The sequence below is a fragment of the Procambarus clarkii genome, chromosome 6 (genome assembly GCF_040958095.1).
Source record: "Procambarus clarkii isolate CNS0578487 chromosome 6, FALCON_Pclarkii_2.0, whole genome shotgun sequence".
NCBI lineage: Eukaryota > Metazoa > Arthropoda > Malacostraca > Decapoda > Cambaridae > Procambarus > Procambarus clarkii.
In genome coordinates, this window is record NC_091155.1 from 26,820,991 (window position 1) to 26,847,572 (window position 26,582).

The following is a 26,582-nucleotide window of genomic DNA, read 5'->3' on the forward strand; positions in this document are numbered from 1 at the left end:
CGACTAGAAACAATACCCCATAACGCAGACTCCATACTCCATTCAGAACTTGTAATCTTGACAGAGCCTAAAAGGTTCGGAAACTTGTTCCCTATTCGACATCAGGTCCACAGAGGTCAGGTCCATCAGGTCCCAATCGCTAATCCTCATCACCCCAGGCATAGATAGCTTGGTGCGTACACCACATGTATGTCAACGCAAAAGAGCACATATGCACAAAGCATAATTCTAATGGTAAATAACACTTGGTACATATTCAAATGTCCTACACCATATTTTAAAGAGTAAATGTATACAATTATTCTTTACAAAAAAGGGGTATATACGGATATACATACATCTGTTACAAATAAATATTACCCAATAGAACCAAAAGCACTTACAGTCTGGATATCTACAGTATAAAGTATACAGTCATGAAATACGTACTACTATTAACTTCCTGCATATACATAATTACTTCAAGCCGTAAATTTTATTATCGCTCATTTCTTTGTATAAAATATGACAATATTGTACTTGGCTGCGTGTGTGTGTGTGTATACTCACCAAGTTGTGCTTGCGGGAGTTGAGCTTCGGCTCTTTGCTCCCGCCTCTCAACTGTAAACCTACTGTTGTACAGGTTTCTGAGCTTATTGCGCTGTAGCCTATCCACATTTGAAATTGTGTATGGAATTTGCCTCCACCACATCACTTCCTAGTGCATTCCATTTATTAACAACTCGACACTGAAAAAGTTATTTCTAATGTGTGTGTATTCACCTAGTTGTATTCACCTAGTTGTTCTTGCGGGGGTTGAGCTCTGCTCTTTCGGCCCGCCTCTCAACTGTCAATCATCTGTAACTAACTAATTTTTTTCCACACACTCACACCCAGGAAGCAGCTCCGTAACAGCTGTCTAACTCCCAGGTACCTATTTACTGCTAGGTAACAGGGGCATCAGGAGTGAAAGAAACTTTGCCCATTTGTTTCTGCCTGGTTCCGGGAATCGAACCCGGGCCACAAAATTATAAGCCCTGCCCGCTGTCCGCTCAGCTACCAGACCTCCCCTCTGTGTGTGAGTGTGTTTTCCCTCTGGTGGCTCTTACCTTTCCCCCCCAGCATGCAGCCCACAACAGTCGCCTAACTCCCAGGCACTATAAAAGTGAATCGAGGAATCAGGTTTAAGGAAACGTGCCCAAACGCGCGCACGTTATTAACACACATGTTCCATATAAAAATATGGGACATGAAAATAGGTTTTCAGAAAACATTTTCATGCAACAGGTTGAAAATAGGAAGAGGGTGAGGACGCTACGACCCTGTTAAAGGCTAACTTTCAGTTTAGCCAGAAACTGGACCAATAAAATTTAACGATGACCTACATGGAAAATTTGGCTGGCGTGGCTGGCCAAAATCTAGTGCGCAATATAGGATTATGTTGAGAAACTATTTTATGTACTGTATTTTATGGACCTGGCATACACAGGCGACAAGGAAGGCACTCCCTGGAAAGATTGGTAGTCAAAGCGAATCTCTCTATATTACAATAAAATTAAATTTAATATAAAACTAGATTAACGTCTCAATACGTCTACCAGATGTATAAGTAAATTAAAAATAAATATAAAATAATATAAAAACGGTAAATAATCGACAAATAACTTAATAATTCTGAATAACTTGCAAAAAAAATAAAAACTCAAGAGAAACTATATGACTATTTTAAAATATGGTCTCTTGTTATAAGCGAACAAGCTTTATTTGGGAAACAGGATATACGCCAACAGGTAGAGACCTTTTGTGCCCTCTGTAATGCTTTTGCGCTACCGCTCACAGGATGAGTATGGGGTGCACAATAAACTAGCCGCCTTCGGCGGCAACAATCAAAAGGTGTTCCCAGTTTCTCAATGATTGTACACCGTATACTTTACACCATACACTTTAGTCCTCAAGTATGTTTAGAACTAAACAACAACTTCCTGGTTGCCTACTAAGCTATTGTGGTTGGCTTAATAAAACATAATCATTTGAATTCTAAGAATTAGTGTTAATATAGTATTTTGTGCAAATATAATAATAACTTTTAACCGGTCTTTACTTTGTTTGCTATCCCCAAATACTCGTATTTCAAATGTTTTACAAACGTAAACTATCTTTCTCTTTCTTTTAACAACAAATGCAATAGCGAGTAAGTAATAAATTAATTAAATAAACAATTATTGCAAAGTTAAATTACAATCTAATTTAAATTTCAAATTAATTACAATTTGCAAAATTATTGCAAAACTCCATAATTATTGTAATTTTTGCTTATTTTAGGTGCGCATGAATATAATAATTGCTTTATTTATTCAGTATTTATTTTATGTTAATATGATACAAGTTACATTGTACACAAGACGGTTCGACAACGGATTATAAACCTTACCTAACTTTACCCAATTAACCCAATTCAATCGAGCCTAACTCATGTAACACTAACCCAACCTAGCCTAACCTAATATATACTAAGCTCACGATATACGGTTTTTGACATTCGGAATATGATCTCAGTCGAACCGTCTTGTGTACGTTAACGAGACGGTTTGTTATATTAACGTTATATCCCGTTAATATAGACACGATCCAGACTGAAAACCATGATATACTTGATGATTTTACAATTTCTGGTGACAAGTGTGTGAGCTAACCAGGTGCTAGAAAATGTGTACTAGGTGTGATCCAACATACTAGCGGCTTTACAAGATCCGTAACTTATACCCGAGAGCTTTCAGCCAATATCAGGATTCTCGCCCGTTCTCGGAAACAATGGCCAAATGTTCGTTAATCCAGCCTGTTGGTATAGATTTAGCTATTCAGAACGAAATGTCCATGTAGCACGGGCTATGGTGAGCCCGTAATAATCCAGCCACCATGCCACTTTTTCATGAGAGGAAAAACACTTTACACGTGACTCTTTAACTGGTTACGTTCGACTTTTCTCAAAAAGTGCGTTGCTCTCTTCTTGTGTTTGAGTCGCACCACTCTAAATGTTTCACCCACGTATTGCAAATACAAGTACATTCCATACTGATATAAAACACCTAGCCTAACTATACACAATATACAAATTAACAATAATTTATTATCAAGAAAATACAGATTTTGGTTACACAGTACGTTAAAATTTACAACTACGTGTTTGAGATCGACCTTAGCTTGAACACGCACAAACTGAGTAGGAGATGCAAAGCAAAATTTTCCCATATTCGGTGATACATATTGAACGTAATTATATGTAATGTAATCCCAAACAATCCCATATTTGTTGAAAAAAAGTCCGGTAGGACTGGCATCAGGATTCAATGATTGGATCAGCTTGTTTTACAAAGAGTTTGAGTAGCATTTGTATCAATGAGCTTTTAAGATAGTTTCAATTTTAAGATCGACACGTTAGGGGTATCCTCCGTAAATGTTTTAAGACGTTATTTTCCCAAGAACCCTTGTACCTAGCAAACAAACTAATATTATTCAGTCATTTCTTCCCACTGTCATGAAGCTTCCTGGTCTGAGGTATGAAGAAGACACCAACTTTTTTGTAACAAATGAAAAGTCAATGGTGCAAATTCAGAACGAGAGAGCTTACGGTGAAAGGGCAACAAGATGCAAAAATTAACAAAAAACTAATATCACGAGGGTGGAAAACAATGTACTAAAAAAAACATACACAGTTTTATGGCTACAGGTTTTGGTATGGTATTGGGCTTCTTGCCTATCAACCTCTGGAGGGTTATTATGGCTACCACAAGTGCTTACTGACCAACCAAAAAGTATACCTTAGTTCTAGACATAGTCCCATAGTCCAGAGCTACGGTAAACTCTCAATATAAACAAGCGTGGTATACCCCCCCCCCTGTGTATATATAGCAGGACAGGTAACAGGGGTTCTAGGAATGTACTAATGCCTAACGTATGAAAACACACTGACTATGAGTTTGAGGAAATAAGTAGGAAATAACGATATAAATTAATGTTTTCCAATAGAAACTTAGGTGTTAGAGGACTATAGTAATTTACTGTAAAATTCTATCAAACTTTATATATCCTGTAGAAAATATCCTATTAAAAGAAGTACTCTATAAAAGAGTAAGACAAAAGTTGGATAGGGATAAAAATATAAGTACAGTGTTTCATATATCATTAGTAATCCTATATGTTAAATTTGAAAATGAAATCATGCTAGAGAACAATATAAATTTATCAGGACCTCATAATTGTAAATTATGAGCAAATTTCCTGTTAAATATGCCAAATTAAAAATACAGCGTTTATATGATCACACATTTATTATTGTTCATTTATTATACATGTTCTTACACAAATTTAGCAAATTGAAGAATTTTTAGTGATGAACGAGTAAGCAAGTGTATAACATATTACTTTAAGCTAGTGTGCCAAAGGTAGAGGAGAACCCACTTGTAACTGGCATGAAATATAGACAAACATTTCTAAGAAGTTTATTGATTCACAATAAAGAGTACATTTGTACATATACATGTCCACGAGACCTCGACAATGATTAGTTGAATATATTGATAGCAAGAGACAACAACAGGTGTGACCAATACAACGCAGAATAATATCCATATATATTTTGGGTATGAATATGATATTAACGGTAAAGTTAATTAAGTAAACTATCAAAGCCTTGTGTGGTAAAGGCATTAAGGTGAATTTCATGAAGTTTCTAATGTTTCATTATGAAATAAAGTAAGGTAAGCCGAATTATGAGGAGCAAGCCATTAACCAGTATGTAGCCCTTAGCTACATTATATATATATATATATATATATATATATATATATATATATATATATATATATATATATATATACCCTTAATATGCATACAGCCCTTAACCTGAATGTAGCACATGGAAAGAATAAGAGCCAGACTTTAAGCTGATATATTAGGGCAGAGTGAAAGGAATAATGCAATGTAATATATGAGGTTTAAAATTAATGTTTTCAGATAACATGAAACAATGTTTCCCGCCAAATTATTTTAACTGTAAATAATGTAATGTTTACCTTGTATATAAATATATAATGTGCTATGATCATTCACTCATTCTGCCAGGTCCACACTTTTTCAATAACTGACCTATATTTACCTTTATCGTAATAAACAATCATTATACATTTTATACTGAATGGTAATCATGTCCCAAACTATTCCAACCAACATATAGATACAGGTGTTAGGTTAGGTTGAGTCAGGTATTAGGTTAGGTTAGGTAGGTGTTAGGTTAGGTTAGGTTGAGTCAGGCATTAGGTTAGGTTAGGTTGAGTCAGGTATTAGGTAAATTTAGGTTAGGTAGGTGTTAGGTTAGGTTAGGTTGAGTCAGGTATTAGGTTAGGTTAGGTTGAGTCAGGTGTTAGGTTAGGTTAGGTTGAGTCAGGTGTTAGGTTAGGTTTGGTTGAGTCAGCTGTTAGGTTAGGTTAGGTAGGTGTTAGGTTAGGTTAGGTTAGGTTGAGTCAGGAGTTAGGTTAGATTAAGTCAGCTGTTAGATTAGGTTAGGTAGGTGTTAGGTTAGGTTAGGTTGAGTCAGGTGTTAGGTTAGGTGTTCGGGTGAATTAGGCCAGGCTTGTTGAAGTGCAGCTAAAGGTGTATTATAATAACATAAGGAGCCTATAAACTCTCAGTATATTCACACAAGGGAACCAGAACACACGTCTAAGGATGCTGACTCAACATCTTACAATACCCAAAAAAACAGCTACATTCACGTGAATTATTTCCTCAACAATCATGCTGGTATAAAAGATATCATTACATTTTTTTCTTCAAAAGAATGAAAACATGTCACAACACTCACCTGAGACCAACTTTCCCTCTGTTGACAGTCGTTTAATCTATGTTTTTTTCAATGTAAATTATTCATTGCTCCTTCCTGGCGATAAGTGTCATAGCACAATGTTTCACACATATATATATATTAGGAGTATGTACTACCTTTATCTATAAATCCAACTTTATGCTTGCAAATCATCTATGTATGTATTTTTTCTGAATACAAAATTTGAATTTTTGAATTTGAATTTGAGGAGGAGGCAGCAACGGCGCCCACCCGTCTCGGGGACGCCTCGCGGCCGCACTGGCGGTCGATGGACATGCTTCCTTCTTTTATAATACTCGAATGTTAATAAATTATTCCTCCCCGTGCCATCTCAAGTCTTTATCTTGATCCCTTCTAAGGGCTATATAGTTGTGATGGCTTGGCGCGCCCCCCTGATGATACAGATTCCATGGTTTAGAAAAATACGTGAAAACTGTTACTTATGGTAAAAAAAATGTCACGTATAAAAATAAGGTAAAAGGAAGCTGTTGTTGATGTTTTAGATTCAGTCACTTGCTGAATCTCCAGTTCCAAGTAGCACGGGGTATGGTGAGCCCGTAGTGGATTTATAAAAAGGAAGCAAAATACTTACATATTTGGGTAACATTGAATGCAATTGGTTGCCGCTTCGATCACGTGACTTCAACCACGCTTGTCCAAGAGTGAATGTATGTACAAAATTGTGTGCTGATGACACTGACCACAAACGCATAAAACCCTGAGTGTATGTCAGTAATTTCGAGAGGATAGTTACGATAAGTACTATCATTTAAAGAGGATGGAACATAATCTCCATCACATCACAACGTGGGGTGTGTGCTCATGTCTGATGATACATAAGCCTCTAGAGAATATATTTATTGTACTTCCAATGTCAATATTTTAACATTATCCAATGTAATTTTTTTACAGATAAACTTTAACAATACTAATAACTTTTATAAATATTATTATTATTATTGAAATGCCTTTTTTCACATTTTAATTGGATGTCTCTAATACATGAATTATTATGACAGGATTGTGTCTATTATGTTATAGTAATGACAATTAAGTGAGAGCGCTATGTTGCAAAATATAGTTATATTATATTTTGTAACATAGCCAATTTTGTACTGTATTTTTTTTGTATAGCCTATGTGATATGATATATTTTAGTGTAGCCTATTGTCATAGTACATGGTAGTTAAAATAGTTAAACAGTTACATTATAATGGGTTCAAGAACAGGACCGTAATAATCTTCAGGCTAAGCAATTTACATCTATGGTGAGCTAGTTACATGTCATTTTCATTGTCTTATAATGCACCCCGCACCCATAAGTGCCCTGCGGAATAAAGAGTACAATCACTTGCATGCTTTACCTACGTAACTTCAATGATAAAACCAATTTACTTATATACTATCTATTACTACAAATGCATAAAAGGTTAAATTTTAAGCGGCATATCCATATATTTTTACATAAATTAATGCTCCATTTAGTTATTCTGCTCAGTAAGCTTCTGATTTATGTAACAGTCGTATTATTTATTTTTTTATTTTTTTTTTTTGAGATATATACAAGAGTTGTTACATTCTTGTACAGCCACTAGTACGCGTAGCGTTTCGGGCAAGTCCTTAATCCTACGGTCCCTGGAATACGATCCCCTGCCGCGAAGAATCGTATAATTTATATTTGTCAAACACAATTATCCGTTCGACTTATCAAAATTATTATGCCAGCAGAGTAAAATGCCTAATCTAGGATTCCGGTGCACATACTAGGTCAACAAAAAACACCATCGCCTCATCCAGAATTTATTATTTAACATATTTACATAGTCGTCAAAACCGGACTAACTACAGCCAGGGTGAGTCCACAGCGTTCTAGAACTCTCGCAATTAACAATAAAAGAAGCAAACGTATAGCAACAGCAGCAGGTATAAAGTTGATGAGTAAGCAGTGTGTCATCTGCGACAGGTGAGCTTCAACACCAGCGAGATGGCCTGATGATATGACAAATACCGACAGGTACCGAGTTCCCTGCATCCCGGGCATCACTACCACCCACCTAGCTACAGTGAACGCCAAACTAAGGATCACGATGGCTAATGCATATGACACACAGCTATTAAAGGTAAATTACACGTACACTGGTAGTTGCAGCTGCTTGAGGTCAGCCAGCGCCTCATTACTAGTGGAATGGACAAGGGCATTGTGTCAACACATCCCTCACGAATATAACTTGCTTACACACGTCAAGATAGGGACCAGTGGATGGTAAGATTCAACTGCATATGATGGTGCCAACAACGACGCACGGTAATTACAAGTCACTAAGTAACGCATTTATTGGAGACGTTAAGGGCACTCTTTGTTTCCTGTGGCAGTGCATAAGGTCTGCTACATATAACCAGAATATTTAGAAATAAGCTTTATAAACAACCCATTGAAATCATCCAATTACAGACGTTTAATCCATGATCTCCCATGTCAGGATACAACATGGGTTATTTGTTAATTAAACTAGTAGATATTTAGTGGAAAATTTATGTATTAACCCACAACATCCAAGCGTGAGAAAGGATAATGAGTTATGTTAAATTCTTTAACTCAATATTTTGTCAATAGATGATGAAATGTTTGAACGAAAAAATATGTGGGACTACTATTCATAGAGTGTGAACTACATCACCATGTACGTTACTAAGTTATCTAGAAAGAAAACAGCTGAAATTCTTGAAGATATGATGCGATTTCTGGGGCAAGTGAATGTGTTTGTATGTCTAAGTCTTACAGTTTAGATGGTATTGCGGCATAAAATTAAATCTAAGCATCACCATCATTGTCACGTGAAGAATATCTAACTAGCCTAACAAAGCAAATAAACCTATTTCATGCTACTGCCAGATTAACCAAGATATTAAAACAAACGTCGAGATACAGAACAGTAAAAGGAATATGAAGCTTTTGTCAGCTCTTAATAAATCCCAATAATTGAGCCCCGTCTGAATACCACTCACGCAGCCTAACGGTTTGCCGTTAATAATAATATTAATCATGAACAACATACACATTAGCTGTTCTACACTGTACAATGGTCCATGCAAAAAATACGTGACTGTAGTATTGCTACAATGAATGGTAAATAGTTTTCCTTTATTCCCACCCCTCACTAATACATTGCCTTTCATGACCAAAGGCTGATCATCAAATTCATAATACCACTGTGAACAAGGCACTAAATGATGAATACAATAATTAGGGTTTAAGAAATTATAATTGCAATTGATAGTTTCATGATATAATTAACAAAAGAATCTGACCGTCTTCCCAGTAAATGAGTATGGCAAAACCAAGAAGATCAACGATCTAATTCTAGCGGGTTTCGCTGTTCGATATGACTTTCAAGTTGCATAACATTCACTGTACGAGAACTAGACAATTGTGATGTACAAGGCTGATATATTGTATATTTCTATTTTCATAAAGTATTGAAAAACTTTACACTGAAGTCGACCAGTTAAATATTTTAGGTTGCTACTCGAGTCAGTTTATTCCCATTTATTTTTTGGACTGTTTTCAGAGGCATTATGAGGTGATGCCTAGTAACAACTATTAATGTTAATGCAATAACTTAAAATCATAGTCATTGCCTAGAAAGTCTCAATTATGCCTCCTCAAATCACGGTTATTAAACTTTTAAAAGCATGATAACCAGCCACCTGTACACACAACTTCCTCCATCCCCCGGTTAAGTTGCACATCCCACTCTCACACTCCTCCGTCTCTCGTCATTATTGCATATGAGATTGCTGCTGCTGGTGAAATGACAGACTACAGATGGTAGGCAAGAAATTGTTACAAGTGAATGTCTTCTGCAGCACGATCTCAAGATAAGGCGTTTAAAGAAGTGTGCAAAACCTGACATACATTTCCTGACATACACTCTACGCAACCCTCAAAGTCAATAATTATAATCAACATGTCTTCACATAATTGTATAATATCAATTTACTTTCCTTTGATGGCATTTCAGGTTATAAATATTTATCTAATACATACAGGGCATCAAAAGTAAAGGCCTAGTGCTGAATTTTCTTATTTTTTGTTAATTAAGTTGTTGAGATTAAAAGCAATGTCAAACATCGGGATTTCATAAGAAATTCTGTCGCTGACCAGTATCAGAGGCATAACCCACCCTGCTGACCACAATATGCTATACACATTAGAAGAAAACGCTTGCCAGCTCACAATAAGTTATAGACTCAGTTACTAACACAAATTACACACACTTTTGGGGAGGCACTCTGAGACTGAAGTGTGTGTGTCAGTGCACTCTACGTGTTATATAACTATAATCTTCCTAGGCCTTGGCAATGCGACCTGCACATCACCTCTGACTTTGTCTCCGGAAAGATTGTTAGTGAACATCATTTGCAACCAAATTACACTGAAGACATAAACATCAACGTCACCATGAAGTGAAGCAAAATTCATTATACTAGAGAAGCCTAAAGCATGATTTGAATCGCAGGCTCAACCCCGGGGTTCCCCATCGTCTATGGACCATCTGTGTTCAGACTTGTACACAGGTACTTCGAGCGGCGTACTCCCATGTCTCTGTGTATATACGCTGAGATTATTTTAGTCCTGGTCTACGTTCAGGACTAAACTATTCTTGCTGGCTGGTCAGCAAGCTGTTGTCACGGCCTCAATAGCCTTCGTGTACTTAATAGGCCTCAAGCCCAGTACCAAACCGACACCGACTTGGTCCTACATACACAGCACCCACCTCAGACCGCATTACGCTCATACACAGGGTCGTTGTCCCTCCTAAACTATGAGTACTGCTCTGTTTGCATTTATATACATCATGGTGTATCATACGTCTGCACAAGATTTTGTCAATCACGTTGAGGAGAAATTGATGATTGGTCAAATACATATCAAATTGCTCTTCAAGGCTTAACTTATACCGTTAAATCTAGTTAAGTTGTCTTGTCTACACATAATGTTTGGTGCATTCTATTCATCTCAGAGATCTAGCTTTCATCTGGGGTTGAATTTTCAATCATGTAGTTTAGATTAAAATTCAAGCGCAGACACTGAACCTTAACAAGAGAAGCTACCAGGTAACTTCAGTAGTTATATACAGACGAGCAGTTACCTCACACGAACGTTATGATCAATAAAGGTGGTCAGTATATCATGTGATCACTAATGAATGGAAAATGTCACGTTATTCATGAAGGGTATAAACACATTGCATTAAGTAGTAATAAACGAACATTGATTTCTACGATGAACTTGGTAAAAGGAATGTAATCAGAAATATAACAATGCACTCTTAAGGTAGGCTTCCTCTTAGTTATTTCGAACAATTATATTTACAATTTCTAATATATTACACGATCTATTAAAGGGGAGCCAAATAGCTGAATTAATTACTCCTATTTTCCATCCTGGCTATTGCATGGTGTTAAACATGTTAATAACAAGTTTTGCAACTGTGACTATCTAAATATTTTGACATCAAGCGTGCTAGACACTTGATATTTTTTGCTTGAAAAAACTTATGGCATATACAACGTTTTCGTAACTTTAAATGAGGAGAATATACATACAGTATATTTAATATTATTGTTGAATTGTGCTATTTCCTCTAATTGTTTAGCTAAAAATGTTCGTTCAATTTCATTACAATGATACTTGTATTAAGAAATATTTTTAATATAAAATATCAAAAGAATTATTAACTTGTAATATCAACCTATTAACTATATCTACATTTATTATTAATTAACTTGTCCATCCCGTGTCCCTTGTGGAAGTCATGCATTCTCTAGATGGTTTTTATATAGATACATACTCACACAGTATATATATATATATATATATATATATATATATATATATATATATATATATATATATATATATATATATATATATGTATATATATATATATAATGACGTCTTTTCATTAATTTGTGTTACGTTCATGTAATGATTATTCCTCCTAATTTGTTTGACATCAGAATGCTAATTAAAATTTGCATATAAAAACTAAATCGTTTTCATTCGTTGTTTTGGGCCTCTTACACACTAACATACTATACCTCCTCTCTCTTCCCTCTGGAGTTTTTCATGCTCCCCCGTCATATTTTCCTGCTGGAGTTGGCGTGATATCTTTCATTGGCTGCGTCTCGTCCGGACTCTCGTCTTGTCTTGTTCCGGACTCCTCTTGACCCGATAATGCTGGTCTCTTCATCAACAATCAGGTGTGTGTGTTGTGTTCGTTTCCTGTTCGCAGGCCAGAGCAGCGTCCTACAGGTACATGCCGTTGACGAGGTAGTCTGCGTCGTGAGCGTAGGGCGAGCGGGCCCCTCGGTGCCTCCGTAGCCTGCGGCGCACCCCCCGCAAGCGGCACCCTACTAGCACCACCAGCAGGGCCGTGATGCACACACCTGTACACACACAAACATGCCTAGCATCTTGATTTCATTTACAAGAAAACGTTTGGCAATAAGCCACGTATATTTACTTCATTTTTGACAAAGCATGATTAAAGTTAAAAGTTAATAGGTACACAAACTGAAAGAACATTAAATATTAAATTAAAAAAAATATACAAAGTTGAAAGCTGTAGTGAGAAACTTTCAATTACACGTTAATAGCGCACAATTATGAGGTGTAATGAAAGTCAGACTTAACCTGATATTATCTTTGCATGAGTCAACTTGAAAGTCAACTTTCAGAACAGTCAACATGGAAGCCCGCATGGGAATGAGTGATCACTGTGTAATAGCATTTTAATATCTTGTGAAAGTACTGTTCAAGGGAAAAGATCAGAGGTAGGTGGCATACCGAAGAGAAAGGCATAAGGAAATTAGAGACATTCTGTCAGGAATACCATGATACGCAAAACGATAAAAAACGCTGGTCTAAATATGCAGAATATAACTCAGAGGCTTCAAGAACAAATTAACTTCTTCATCTATAAAAGCTAGTAAGCTGCCGACAAATTTATCTAAGTGAAAAATTTGAAAGGCTTAACCTTGGTGTAAGTAAGAATGTTAGGAAGCAAAGCGCATTGCCATGATGGCACAGAAAAAAATAAAGAATAAAGGAACAACAGAGAACACAGAGAGGAACCAGTGAACCAGTAATGAGAGTCTAGGAGATAAAAAGGAAGCAGAAAGGTAAATTAAAACGACATTGCAGATAAGGCAAAAATCCGACTCAAGTCGCTTCAGAACTGCATCAAGATGGAAATAACAGTAAATGAATATGTGTTGAAACTGAGGATATGAGATGATGCATTCACTGAGGATGACAGGAGAGTGTGTGAGGAACTTGTCAAGAGATTTCAGATTTTTTTAACTGAGGAAGGATAAATTGCTGAACTGAGAGGGATGGTGTCATACAAAGCAGCGCTGGAGAACTTTGAGACTTTCAGGGATGAAGTAAGGAGGCATCTGTTGAAGCCGGACATGGCTAAGGCTGATAACATACAAAATAAACAGAAAACTTCAGCTTGCCACTTACTATGATATATAAAAAGTCACTGGAAATAGAACTACTAGAAAGTTTTCCTGGAACTACCACGATAACACATCACAGCCTGAAACTACCACGATAACACATCACAGCCTGAAACTACCACGATAACACATCACAGCCTGAAACTACCACGATAACACATCACAGCCTGAAACTACTACTGTACCCTACCGCAGTCTGGAACTACATTATTTCCCGCCACATACCCATGGCGAGTGCCAGTACAGCTCCCGAAGCTTGGGCATCCTGTTCCCTGGCCTGCATCTCCAACTCCTCCAGGTTGACCTCAAGGCGGGCCAGAGACGCATGCGCCACTGTGTTGATGGGGTCGTGGGCGGCGTGCGCGGGCGCCTGGGCGTACGACCCCATTGGGGCAGTTATCTCCTTGACGCCCGCGCTACTGTTCGTTCCATTCGTAGTCGTCATCCCTGTTGGTAAGATAATCGTCATCAATTCCGTTTGAACCAGCTGGGATTCAATGGCATTTTTGACGAAGGTTTTGGATAAAAATGGAATTTAATTGGGATTTTCCATCATATACATTAGATAAACATTACAAAAAGAAAGCGCTTATGAATAAACTGTAATTCGTTCTCCAAAATGAAGTTGCTCCAACTCCCTGTATTACAAGGATAAACTTATGTTATCGCATATGCCAGGAAGGTTAAGTAAATGTTTCTGGTGAAGCACATTCGTATTTTCAAGGCCTGGGATGCCTAAGTAAAAATTGGAATACGTAGAGAGAAATGATTACAGAGGAAGTATAGCTTTAGGCTACAACTCATCCGAGGGTGGCGTTGTACAATTAACTCATCCAAGGGAGGCAACGTACCTGAGGATGATGTTGCAAACCTTTCCTTCATGTTGCAATTACACGTCCCAACGAGATGTCACGGTACTTTGTGCTTAAGGTTTACCCACACTGACAAAAGATAAATTCTGCAACATACAATCCAGCACAGCCACAGCATGAAGGTAGAGTTAACACAGGAGCCACTAAGAGCTTACTGAATTACGCTGATTAGGAAATACTGTATAAAATGTATATATATGTGTGTGTATGTATGTGTATAAAATATATGTGGAAGCTGACCAAAATTACATTTCATCTTTGTAAATGCACATTAATGACACTATGTAAAAGACACATCGAACACTTTATGTAGCATACATAAATCTGTGTATCTATGTATTTACGTATGTAGCTTAGCCTAGCATTTTAAAAGCACTACAATCACCTTCTGTGGTTGATTGTTCAATAAATCCCTGAACTATATGTTTGACAAATCTCTCACCCTGTCCATGGAGGACAGAAGAAAATGTATATATGCTGGTTAGCATTGTAAATGTGTGACCACGTCTGTAGTAGAAAATAATAATAATAATAATAATAATAATAATAATAATAATAATAATAATAAAAAGTCTTGTGGAAAGAAAATCTGAATAACTTCAACTTGATGCTGTTGGGAAGAATCATCTTCAATTGTAACTAGCCTGTCGAGAACAACCAGGTTTTCTCCTTCCCTACCAATGTTTAAGTATTTAATGGTAGTTCAACAGACAGTTAGCCAGATAGGTAGGTAGGCTCTTTTAAGCATTAAACATGTGGTTAATTTGCAGTCGATTATGCAACTGTATTATAAATCTATTATTGAATCGATTATGCAACTGTTTATTTGGTGACATGAACTAGTGATAATATACATTAAATCTGTATTTTCGTCTCTAGCTTGGCAGCTATATACCTCAGCACTAACAATTAATTTCTCATAGGTTACAGATCTGGTAACATTGTCCATTAACATGCTATGGCTGTGAGCCAAAGTTTATGAAGAAACTTGATCTTTTAATGATAATTCAAATCAACACTGGTTCCTCTACAAGGCAAGTAATTTCTCCGTCAGACGGGGCAGCGCCGTAAGCAAGACTCACCTGTGGACGGCGTTACAAGAGGAGCCATGGTAGAGGTGCTGGTCTTAGGCATTGGTGGCAGTACTTCACTGTTCGCAGGTATTTGTCTACTCGTTCCACCCGTCATATCCATCTGAAATTGTTGATCTAGTTAGGCGTTTGTCAATGACTATTGTCACATAAGTATATATATTTACTTATTGATTTCCGGTTTAAGCTGCATTTGCATATTCGAAAATTTTCCAACCTGTACTCCTTGGATGTTGGCTTGTATACTGGCCGCATTGTGTTGGTGTTCTAGTGTAGGAGGTAGTTGGTATGGCCCAGCAGGCTGCTGCCCAACTACCTGTTGTTGTTGCTGTAGCTGTTGTTGCTGCAGCTGTTGATGCTGCATAACTGACGGCGTTTGGTGCAGGTCTTGTATTTGCTGGTGCAACTGTTGCTGACTTTGTTGTATTGGATAGTTAGGTTTATCCATCCATACAGGCTGGTAGGACAAATATTAGGCATCAGGAGAAGTATAGTGATCTCGAAAATATTGTAACTGTATGGCAGTACTAGGAGAATAGAAGTAGCGTAGGGCCCAAGACCTGAAAAACGTATGGGGTGCCCCCTACGAACCCGCCTTAACTTAGACTATCCTAACCTAAACCTAACTGAAGCTAACGAAAATAAGAGATAACATTTTGCGTTTTATACATGTTGTGCACAAGGCTGTGACGTCACTATGACCTCATAATTATATTACCAGTACAGGTTTCGGCTCCTACTGGTTCTGCAGAGATAAAATATTATTTGTCATGTCATATGTCACGAGCTTCAATCCAGATAATAGCATACACTTAATCAATATTTCTTAATTACTTGTAAACATAATAATGGATGTATTTATTAAACAGCCTAATAATACTGTTAATGCATTAAATTACAACATATTTGTAATGTACTTAAAATTATGATGTTGCCAAGACATTTACTAATTTATTGAAATACAAAGGAATTATTGATAGGTAAAATATGTCAACAACAATGTTTGAGTGTGTGACAGCAACTTGTTCTCAAGACATAACATACTTGTTCTCATAAGCTGACAAATTTATAATTTTAAACAGCTTTTGCCATCCCACCTAACCTAGCCTAGTAAGGCTAGGCTTCGTTACTCCGAGGAAGTATTCAAGTGAAGTCTAGTAAACCACCATTAATATGAATAGTGGTGTGCAGATCGACCAAATTGAGAGGTATTTAGTGAGAGAATGGGTTGGTGAAAGTGTTTGAAATTTGTGACAGTATGTTTAAGCAAGTGAATCAGTGTGGACGGTCCCTGACTGCACAATTACCCTGGCGAGCCGGAGAACTCTGCGAACTAACAAGCTAGCTAAGCTTGTTAAGGTAATAGAGTAATATTAGAGAAAACTATATTACGTAATCATTCTTATCCGTGGCTGATGCTAAAAAATATATAAATTACATTGTTGCTTATCTGCGGCTGCTGCATGGGCGGGAGTAACTGCTGCTGCTGCTGCTGCTGTGGCTGCTGCTGTGGCTGGCCATAGTCTGGGTAGTGGAAGGCTCTGTGCCCGTCTGCGCCCATGTAGTGGTCTCCTCGGCCTCCCACATCACCTGCAAGCCAAACACACATTGTATTCGAAGCCATCGCAATCAATAGCTTACTAATCATTAATTTTATTTTCAACTAAATCGATCAAATTGATGATGATGACAAAATAAATCGTGAACGTAAATTTATTTGCTCTACTGATAACAGGAGTACATTATTGTACTATTTGTTACTAGGGTCTGTAATTGCTTTGCTCCTAGATAGTCATCATAATGCTGTAAAGTCATCATAATTTATATAATAATCATCATCAACGTCGTTTTCAGCGTTATCATTAATAACGCCGTTATCGTGATAAATGCCGCCATCATAATAAATGGCGTTATCATTATCATCATAATTAATGCCCTGGTCGTTGTTGCTATCATCATAAGCATACTCACATCATTGTCCTCGACATGATCAACATTGTTACCGGCTATAAGAAGTGCATGAATAATGTAGATATTTGTAGATATTTGATATTAAAGTGTAGAGGGAACCTCATTTGAACCGGTCGCCGGCGGGAAAGTTCCCTCCAGAAGCACGGGACCGCGGCTGTGATAGGTTGGGCCCAGGGGCCACTGGGGGCGCTGAGGCCACTGGGGGCGCTGGGGCCACTGGGGGCCCTGGAATTACACCGAGCCTACAAGACGACTAAAGACTGCTCCAGCCTCCAGGTGAGCCCTCCTCAGTGTACTCAACCAAAGTCTCACTCTGCAGAGGCGACGCCATTACGTGGTACTGGCGTCCTTCTACAGAAGAGACTACAATCTAATGCCAAGCCTAAATGCTGCAGTTAAAATATTCTGTGAAAGAAGTCATGATTCTGAGAACTTGCTTTGTGATGGAAAGATAAAAAGGGGTTTCATATTATTTTTAAGTAGAGTGACACAACTGGTTACTAACCTCCATTATACATGGGTCCTGCCCAGGCGGATCTCTGATTGTAGTCGTAGTAACCACTGGGTGCCCGGCTTCGTCCACCGTACACTTGGCTGTCATCCTGTGGTCTAGAGATATGGATAAAAATTCTGGTTAAGTCCGTAGGTTACTGAGGGAGAGAGACAGAGATTCAGAGTCAGATAGAGAAGAGAGGCGGTGGAGGTTCGTTTTCTACAATGATAACGACGACAGAAAACGACATTGGAAAATATTTGATGGTAAACTATACAATGAATTCACCGAGCAACCACACTACACATGAGAACGAGTGGCAGAGCCGACAACTCACCCCCCTGACGGCTGGTAGGGGCTGTAGGTGTCCAGAATGTTGGGTCGGCGGCTGAAGATGCCGGGCGGGTATCCTGAGGAAAGACAGTATTTATGTTAATATCTAATCTCTAAACGAAGGTGATGCTAGCATGCAGACTAACATCTGGTACAGATTTTGCAACAACACACAAGAGTGACGAAGACAACTACAGGATAGTTCACTATCAGGAAATAGTGCAACATGCTAACCATACAAACAGATAGATAGCAAAAATTAGCCGGTACAGCTAAGGAAGCAAAGAAACATTCAAGAACATTCAAGACTCCTGAAACAGAGAGAGAGAGAGAGAGAGAGAGAGAGAGAGAGAGAGAGAGAGAGAGAGAGAACGTTTGTTCTGGCTCTCAGGCTACGAGCTGAGGACTACTGGCCAGTGTATAAGTCTCCTTCAAGTTCTCAAAACTTTATATCATATCTTCCATAAGGGAACAACGCACACAGCAAGGCACAGGAAAACGATTGTTCTTCTCGTTCATATACGGTATGATTTGAAAGTTGTTGATCAATTGACCATTGGTATTGTGTACACCAGTCGTCGTTGGTCAGTGAACCAATACGGGACCATTGGTAAAAAAGGAAAGGAATTTCCGATTTCACCTTCAGGTATGGCTTGATCTCAAGCTGAGAGCCCTCTTGGGTGTGATCTTCAGAGGCTTTGCTCATTCAGCGCGCGCACGCACGCAGGCATATGATTACACACACACACACACACACACAAAGACCAAAGAGCCAGAGCTCAACCCCCGCTAGCACAAATAGGTGAGTACACACACACACACACACACACACACACTGAGGCGGGACCAAAGAGCCAGCGTTCAACCCCCGCATGCACAACTAGGTAAGTACACACACACACACACGAGGGCCTCGCGGCTGAGTAGACAGCGCTCTGGGGTAGTAGTCCAAACGGCCCGGGTTCGATCCCCAGCAGAGGCAGAAACAAATGGGCAGAGTTTCACCTTGGTGCCCCTATTCATCTATCAGTAAATAGGTACCTGAGAGTTAGACAGCTGCTACGGACTGCTTCCTGGGGATGTGTGTGAAAGAGAAATAGATGTAGTAGACATAATAGAGGGAAAAAAATGGTTAGAAAGGCGGGGTCCAAGAGCTAATAGCTAGATTCTACAGATACAAATAGTAAATACACACACACACATATTGTCAGGAAAGAAGTCTTGTAAAGAATGGTATTTCAATCACAGAACTTTCTATGTACACTAATAAACTAATAACTTACATCTACTGATATAGAGCTTTTAGGACATTGATGGCTTTTAATGTCACAAAACAATCAAAACAAACAGGTGTGTGTGTGTGTGTGTGTGTGTGTGTGTGTGTGTGTGTGTGTGTGTGTGTGTGTGTGTGTGTGTGTGTGTGTGTGTGTGTGTGTGTGTGTGGAGGTGCTTTACCCTGACCAGAGTTCGGATAGCGGGAGGCTCCTTGCCAGACATCACCACTCGAACTGAGGTCTGCTGGAAGGACGACATTAATTAGTTCTCCAACAACACACCCGACCACAGTCGTGCAGTCATCTAGCCTACACATGACTGTAGCACCGAGCACGCTGCTACAACACGGCCGTGTATATATTTCTGAAGGGTATGGTAGCCTACCTTACCCAACCTGCTGTTTCAGGGGGTTTAGTGAGCTCTTAGTGACACAATTCGGCCTCCACACTTAAACATATAATTTATTCATACTTTTAGAGATTACAGAACATCTTACGTGTATAGTTTGCAAGCTAACAGACACCGTTCTGCACATGGGTAACACTTAGCTCACACGAATAATAAGCAACAAGTATTTATAAAATATCCATATATGCACGTATAAAATGGGTCAAGGGTTGGTTTCATGAGGTCAAGGGTTGGTTTCATGAGTCAAGAGGTGGTTTTAATGAGGTCAAGGAGGGGTCTCATGAGGTCAAGGAGTGGTTACATGAGGTCAAGGAGTGGTCTCATGAGGTCAAGGAGTGGTCTCATGAGGTCAAGGAGTGGTCTCATGAGGTCAAGGAGTGGTCTCATGAGGTCAAGGGTTGGTTTCATAAGTCAAGGGGTGGTTTAATGAGGTCAAGGAGTGGTCTCATGAGGTCAAGGAGTGGTTACATGAGGTCAAGGAGTGGTCTCATGAGGTCAAGGAGTGGTCTCATGAGGTCAAGGAGTGGTCTCATGAGGTCAAGGGTTGGTTTCATAAGTCAAGGGGTGGTTTAATGAGGTCAAGGAGTGGTCTCATGAGGTCAAGGGTTGGTTTCATAAGTCAAGGGGTGGTTTAATGAGGTCAAGGAGTAGTTTATGGCTAAGACGTCGGAGAAAGGGGAAAGTTAAGAAATCTAAAGTCATAGCAAGAGGTGGGGTCAAGAGGTGAAGGCTCAGAGTAAAGAGGGAAGCTGAAATGATATAATATTTAGACCAAAAACAACTGTTGATGAAACACAACATAAAACATACAATCTAAATTGACCAACTTAGAAACGTCTTGCGGCCGGACACAAACGTCTTGAAAACGTTTCATTCGTGAATTTAACGTTAGAAACCATCAACAATTTAGTGTACTCAGCCTCCCTCGGACTCTGTTGTCCAGCTACATAGTCCGCCTATCCCTCCATACCATCCCTCCAGACCCTATCCCTACCCTGCTAGGAGGTACACACTCTCTCGCCACAGGTAGTGAAGGAGGAGGAAGGAAAAAGATGGCATTATCAGGGGTAAAGCGACAATCCATTACGACTATATAGCATTAGGAAGGGATTAGGATAAGAATTTGAGATGGGACGGAGGGGAAAAAGGAATGGATCCCAGCCACCTGGACTGTCGGGGATTGAACACCGACCTGCATGGAAGGGAGGGAGGGAGGGTAGGCGTGGGACTCACCGTTCTTGGCTGGTCCAGGGTTGTCCCACGTCGTACCAGCTGTCTGTCCCTGGTCTCCACCACCTGTCTCGTCCCCAGGGCGCCTTGCCGCCGCCACCACTCCCTCGGTGGAGGCTGGTGAGATGTACAGGCAACACTGATACATTACTGCAGCGTGGCACACTCATCTTAGATAATATGGCAACTTTAACTCAATACTCATGTATATAGCACACTGCCATAACCATTGGTGGTGTACGATAACGGAAGAATTATATCATGGATAACATAAGTTGTGAGTAGTGGCACTGTAGCATGGTGAGGGAAGGGAATTATCAGGGGGTAAGCGCCAAGCCATGACGACTATATAGTACTTGGAAGGGGTCAGGATAAGGATTTGGGATGGGACGGAAGGAAGGAATGGTGCCCAACCACCTGGACGGTCGGGGATTGAACGCCGACCTGCATGAAGCGAGACCGTTGCTTTACCGTCCAGCCCAAGTGGTTGGACTGTATCATGGTGAGTGACAGTGAGTGTATCATGGTGAGTGACACTGTATCATGGTGAGTGACAGTGAGTGTATCATGGTGAGTGACACTGTATCATGGTGAGTGACAGTGAGTGTATCATGGTGAGTGACACTGTATCATGGTGAGTGACAGTGAGTGTATCATGGTGAGTGACACTGTATCATGGTGAGTGACACTGTATCATGGTGAGTGACACTGTATCATGGTGAGTGACAGTGAGTGTATCATGGTGAGTGACACTGTATCATGGTGAGTAACACTAAGTGTATGACGGTGAGTGACAGTGCCAAGAAGGCCAGCATGACCCACCAGGAGGACACCCAAGGGCAGGATCCTCATCACTGTTGTCCTGGCACTGCGGGATGCCGTCACAAGCGTTGTAAATGGCTATACACTCCCCACTGTGGCACTCGAACTGGAACCGGCTACACTTCCTCGCTGTCAAACACAAGGAAACAACATTAATTATTTACAACACACGTACATATGACTAATCTACTTCACTGTACTTCAGGCAGCGTAACAACTGTGACATCTCACGAAAGTACGGAAAGGGAAATGCTTTCCCATCACTATGACGGAAACAAAGAATGGGGAAATAGTCCCCATCACTATGCGGACAACTGTGAATACAGCCCCGAGTGATGGAACTATGCGTCACGCTAGACATAATAGCTAACAGGAACGATCTTGTTATACACACCAGCCTCTGTAACCCTTTCCACTACCGCCCACAAGATGGGTATGGGGTGCATAATAAATGAACTAACAATACACACCAGCGGAAATGCTAGTTTAGCTTGAGCATCCCTTTCACTCGATTTGCCACTTAGCAAAAGATGCAACGGTTTCGTCTTGCCAGAAATGTACAAACGCAACCAACTCTCCTGACCTGTCGAGGTCGATGCATTGACAACGTCCATATTACGGTGCTTACATTCTTGCCAGTACGCTATGCATGATCCAGGGTTGTAATGACTGGAAATGATGAAGGTAATACTGGGACACTTTCAACTCCCTGCGTTAATACAGTTAATGATACATTGGGAAATATTAATAGTGGCGCCATCTCCCGCCCGCTACTCTTCCTGTTACGCCCACCACGTGTTCCGTAGTGGCAGAGGCTACGGTGAGGAGGAGGAGGCTACGGTGAGGAGGAGGAGGCTACGGTGAGGAGGAGGAGGCTACGGTGAGGAGGCTACGGTGAGGAGGAGGAGGCTACGGTGAGGAGGCTACGGTGAGGAGGAGGAGGCTACGGTGAGGAGGAGGAGGCTACGGTGAGGAGGAGGAGGCTACGGTGAGGAGGAGGCTACGGTGAGGAGGAGGAGGCTACGGTGAGGAGGAGGAGGCTACGGTGAGGAGGAGGCTACGGTGAGGAGGAGGCTATGGTGAGAAAGAAGGAAGAGGCTACAGTGAGAAAGAAGGAAGAGGCTACAGTGAGAAAGAAGGAAGAGGCTACAGTGAGAAAGAAGGAAGAGGCTACAGTAAGAAAGAAGGAAGAGGCTACAGTGAGAAAGAAGGAAGAGGCTACAGTGAGAAAGAAGGAAGAGGCTACAGTGAGAAAGAAGGAAGAGGCTACAGTAAGAAAGAAGGAAGAGGCTACAGTGATCAAGAAGGAAGAGGCTACAGTGATCAAGAAGGAAGAGGATACAGTGTGAAAGAAAGAAGAGGCTACATAAATTCTCACATTATAAAATCTTAAATGATACAACAATATGCAAAAGGTCTGTCTATTGCCTCACGAGAAACAACTCCAATTTACATACACACCAAAACATATGACGTTAGAAACAAACTATCAAACTCCGTCTATTATGTTAACCGGTAATTTGTTCCACAAGTCAACAGCCTTATTTCCAAACTAACATATACCCAGAACTTTCCCCATGTGCAGATTTGGCAATTTTAACATTGTGTACGACTAACTAGGCTGTGAACTCCGAGGTTTGTCAACAATTCCCCCGCCTGAATTCCCTTCAATCCCCCCCACCCCCCATCGCTGTAATACCCCCACCTCCCCCCCCTCATAACCTATGTCATGCTCAAGTATAATTACACTTAAAAATAGACAGCGCCCCTGCCTAGCCATGGTGGGTCCCGGGGATAGAGTGGCGCGTGACTAGTGCGTCATCCACTTCCTGTGTTGGATAGTCAACACCTAGGAACCTACGCCCAGGTAAATGTGGATGGGTGATTAGTGTGTGATGAAGGAATAGTCGTGCTGTGTTGAGAGTGACGGCTGGATAGATAGGTGGAGGATGGGTGGACGGATAGGCAGAATGTTTATGGGTAGGTATAAATATAGATAAAAGGTAGCGAAATAGGTAGATAGACAAATAGGCAGAATAGATAAAGTAGAACATAGAGGAGAATATAGTCGGGACTAGGTTGGTTGTTGTTGTTGTTTTAGATTCAGCTACTCAGAACGAAGTGTCCATGTAGCACGGGCTATGGTGAGCCCGTAAACTTGATTGGTAGACAAGCGGGTTTAAGTAGTGTGAATGTGGACGTCTCACCCACCCTGTGAGGGGTGACAGTTCAGTAATGTTTTGCCGGAACGGTGACATGGGGGAAGGCGTGACAGGGAAATAAATGGAAGCTGATGAACCAAGAAATGGGAGAGGAATCATATTTGAAGGAATGAATACGGAGAGGATGATGGTAAATAGGACGAGGGATTCAAAGAAAATGGGCGAGTGGTATGTGACGAAGGAACTTGAAACAATGATGGAGTAACAAATGGGGGGTAATGAGACTAAAAATGGGGGAAAGAGTGATGATAATATCTTCATATTGCACCACGGGCCATACAATGGAGCACCACGGGTCATACAATGGAGCACCACGGGTCATACAATGGAGCACCACGGGCCATACAATGGAGCACCACGGGCCATACAATGGAGCACCACGGGTCATACAATGGAGCACCACGGGTCATACAATGGAGCACCACGGGCCATACAATGGAGCACCACGGGCCATACAATGGAGCACCACGGGTCATACAATGGAGCACTACGGGCCATACAATGGAGCACCACGGGCCATACAATGGAGCACCACGGGCCATACAATGGAGCACCACGGGTCATACAATGGAGCACCACGGGCCATACAATGGAGCACCACATGACCTCCAATGGCCAGGTTAACCAGATTTCTTTTTGTTTCCCTCCGCACTGTGATGAGGGGCTCTGTTGTTGAACACTATCTCTCCCCCACGACTTTGTCCTCCTGAAGGTGGGAAGGGGGGGTTGGCCAGAAGGGGGGAGAGAGAGTGGACAGGGGGGGAGGGGGAGGGAAGAATGTTGGAGAGGGAGAGGCACACTACCAAGGGAGGTGTTGGGAGTGTTGCCTGACAAACATGTGTGTGGAGGGGGAGGAGGAAACACCTGCGCTGCTGCTCTCAACACACTAGTGTCACTAGCTCATTGTAACACTTGTATTATTTAACCGCTGTAGCATCTGTTTATACCGGACCATTAAAACACCTGAGCATCCGGATCACGAAACACGTGTCATTTGCTATTGAGTTAAACATTATGGAGAGTCAATCACGTGTTAAATTATCGTCCTTAGGAAGCTTTTGTCTCCAGATGAACTTTTTGTCAGCGTACTGCATTTTCTTTTCTATATTTTTGTTAATTTTCCATCAGTCTAATGTACTATTTTTTAGGAGGACGCTCCAAGAATCACCATTGAAATGCAGGGTTAACGACACGGAGGAAGGTTCTCAATAGACGTGAAAAGAGGCGATGATGGTGGGAGGTGGGGGGGGGGGGGAGGGGGAAGGGGGGGAGGGTTGTGTGTTTGTTGGAGGAGAGGGGGAAGAGATAGTTGTTTGTGGGGGGGGGGGGGAAGGTTGTGAAAGGGAAGGGAAAGGACGGTTGTGTGTGTTGGGAGGGGGAGGATGATTGTATGGGGGGTAGGGGGTTGTGTGTAATTACCTAAGTGTGGAAACGCTTTGAAACTCCTGACGGTCTTGGCCACCACCACCTTCTCACTTAGCGTGTGTGTGATTGATAAAGATTAAGCCACCCAAGAGGTGGCACGGGCATGAATAGCCCGTAAGAGTGTGTGTATGTGTGTATGTATATATATATATATATATATATATATATATATATATATATATATATATAAAAGCACTACACCCCTTCCCCCCGCCCACCCTCCGTTCTCACACACATGTAACTAAGCTAGGCGAGCAATGCCCCAGCGAGTAAGAAGGAGGAGTTACTTTTCGTATTATACTCCTTCACACAGAAGATACGAAAACAATGCACAGGTTGGCAGGGCAGCGCAGATTACAAAGCCTCAAGGTTGTCGCCTCACTCGCGGGTCAACGTCAAGGCTGCTCCAAGCTGAGCAGCTGACCTTGTCCTGGGGTTGTCTGACATCCAGTTACAGCCCCGCTCCTGTGTCAGGTAAGTCCACTACGGGCTCACCATAGCCCGTGCTACTTGGAACGTTTTGTTCCCAGTAGCTGAATCTTAAACAACAACAACAAACGGTTGTCTGATCTGGTTTGGGCTTGACTAGGCTAGTCGTGGCTTGTCTGGTCTATTTTGGAAGGTAGAAATAGCCTAAGCTACTCTATCCCTTTGGAATGTATTTTTTCTTGTCTCAATCAACGAACTTGAACTTGAACCTGTCTGTTTTCTCCGCTTTGTCTTAGCTTGTTTGGAGTTTCCTGGCTTGTTTTGGGCTTGTCTAGTGTTTTCGTGGCTTATCTGGACTCATCTATGTTTATCTAGGGTTATCTGAGTTTTTTCGACATAGTAAAACATGATTTATCAACAATTCGAGAGAATTCGGACTCCAATGATTTTAAGACATCTGTAATTGACCTTATAGTTTGTCCTTGTTATAAAGTCAAATAAAATTATAAAATGTAAATAAAATTATTTTCTTTACAATGTTTATGTGTACCCGAGATTCGACCTGTTGTCTTCCACGTCTTCACTTCTCCCTTCTCTTCTGATTCTCTCTCTAACTCCCTC

The 26,582-nt window shown here is 40.5% G+C and overlaps 1 protein-coding gene and 1 long non-coding RNA gene across 4 annotated transcripts in view; one reads left to right on the forward strand and one right to left on the reverse strand.

Annotated features, from left to right (window-relative positions):
• The first annotated feature begins 4,381 nt into the window (after positions 1-4,381).
• Positions 4,382-5,659, forward strand: LOC138353918 (uncharacterized). The gene is made up of 2 exons (XR_011223310.1): positions 4,382-5,456; positions 5,553-5,659. It is a non-coding gene; the product is annotated as an uncharacterized lncRNA (long non-coding RNA).
• A 1,985-nt stretch (positions 5,660-7,644) lies between these two features.
• LOC123753886 (uncharacterized) overlaps positions 7,645-26,582 on the reverse strand; it is a 68,036-nt gene continuing 49,098 nt past the window's right edge. Inside the window, exons 4-13 of one of the 3 annotated variants that reach the window (XM_069307303.1) lie at positions 21,886-22,014; positions 21,067-21,180; positions 19,612-19,665; positions 18,155-18,227; positions 17,830-17,933; positions 16,792-16,943; positions 15,571-15,810; positions 15,345-15,456; positions 13,616-13,837; positions 7,645-12,313 (exon numbers count right to left, since the gene is read on the reverse strand). In XM_069307303.1, the coding sequence (XP_069163404.1) occupies positions 12,174-12,313; positions 13,616-13,837; positions 15,345-15,456; positions 15,571-15,810; positions 16,792-16,943; positions 17,830-17,933; positions 18,155-18,227; positions 19,612-19,665; positions 21,067-21,180; positions 21,886-22,014 (1,340 nt within the window). In that variant the 3' untranslated portion in view covers positions 7,645-12,173. Of the gene's footprint in view, positions 12,314-13,615; positions 13,838-15,344; positions 15,457-15,570; positions 15,811-16,791; positions 16,944-17,829; positions 17,934-18,154; positions 18,228-19,605; positions 19,666-21,066; positions 21,181-21,885; positions 22,015-26,582 lie in introns of all 3 variants that reach the window. The other 2 variants (XM_069307301.1, XM_069307307.1) reach the window with 2 other exon arrangements.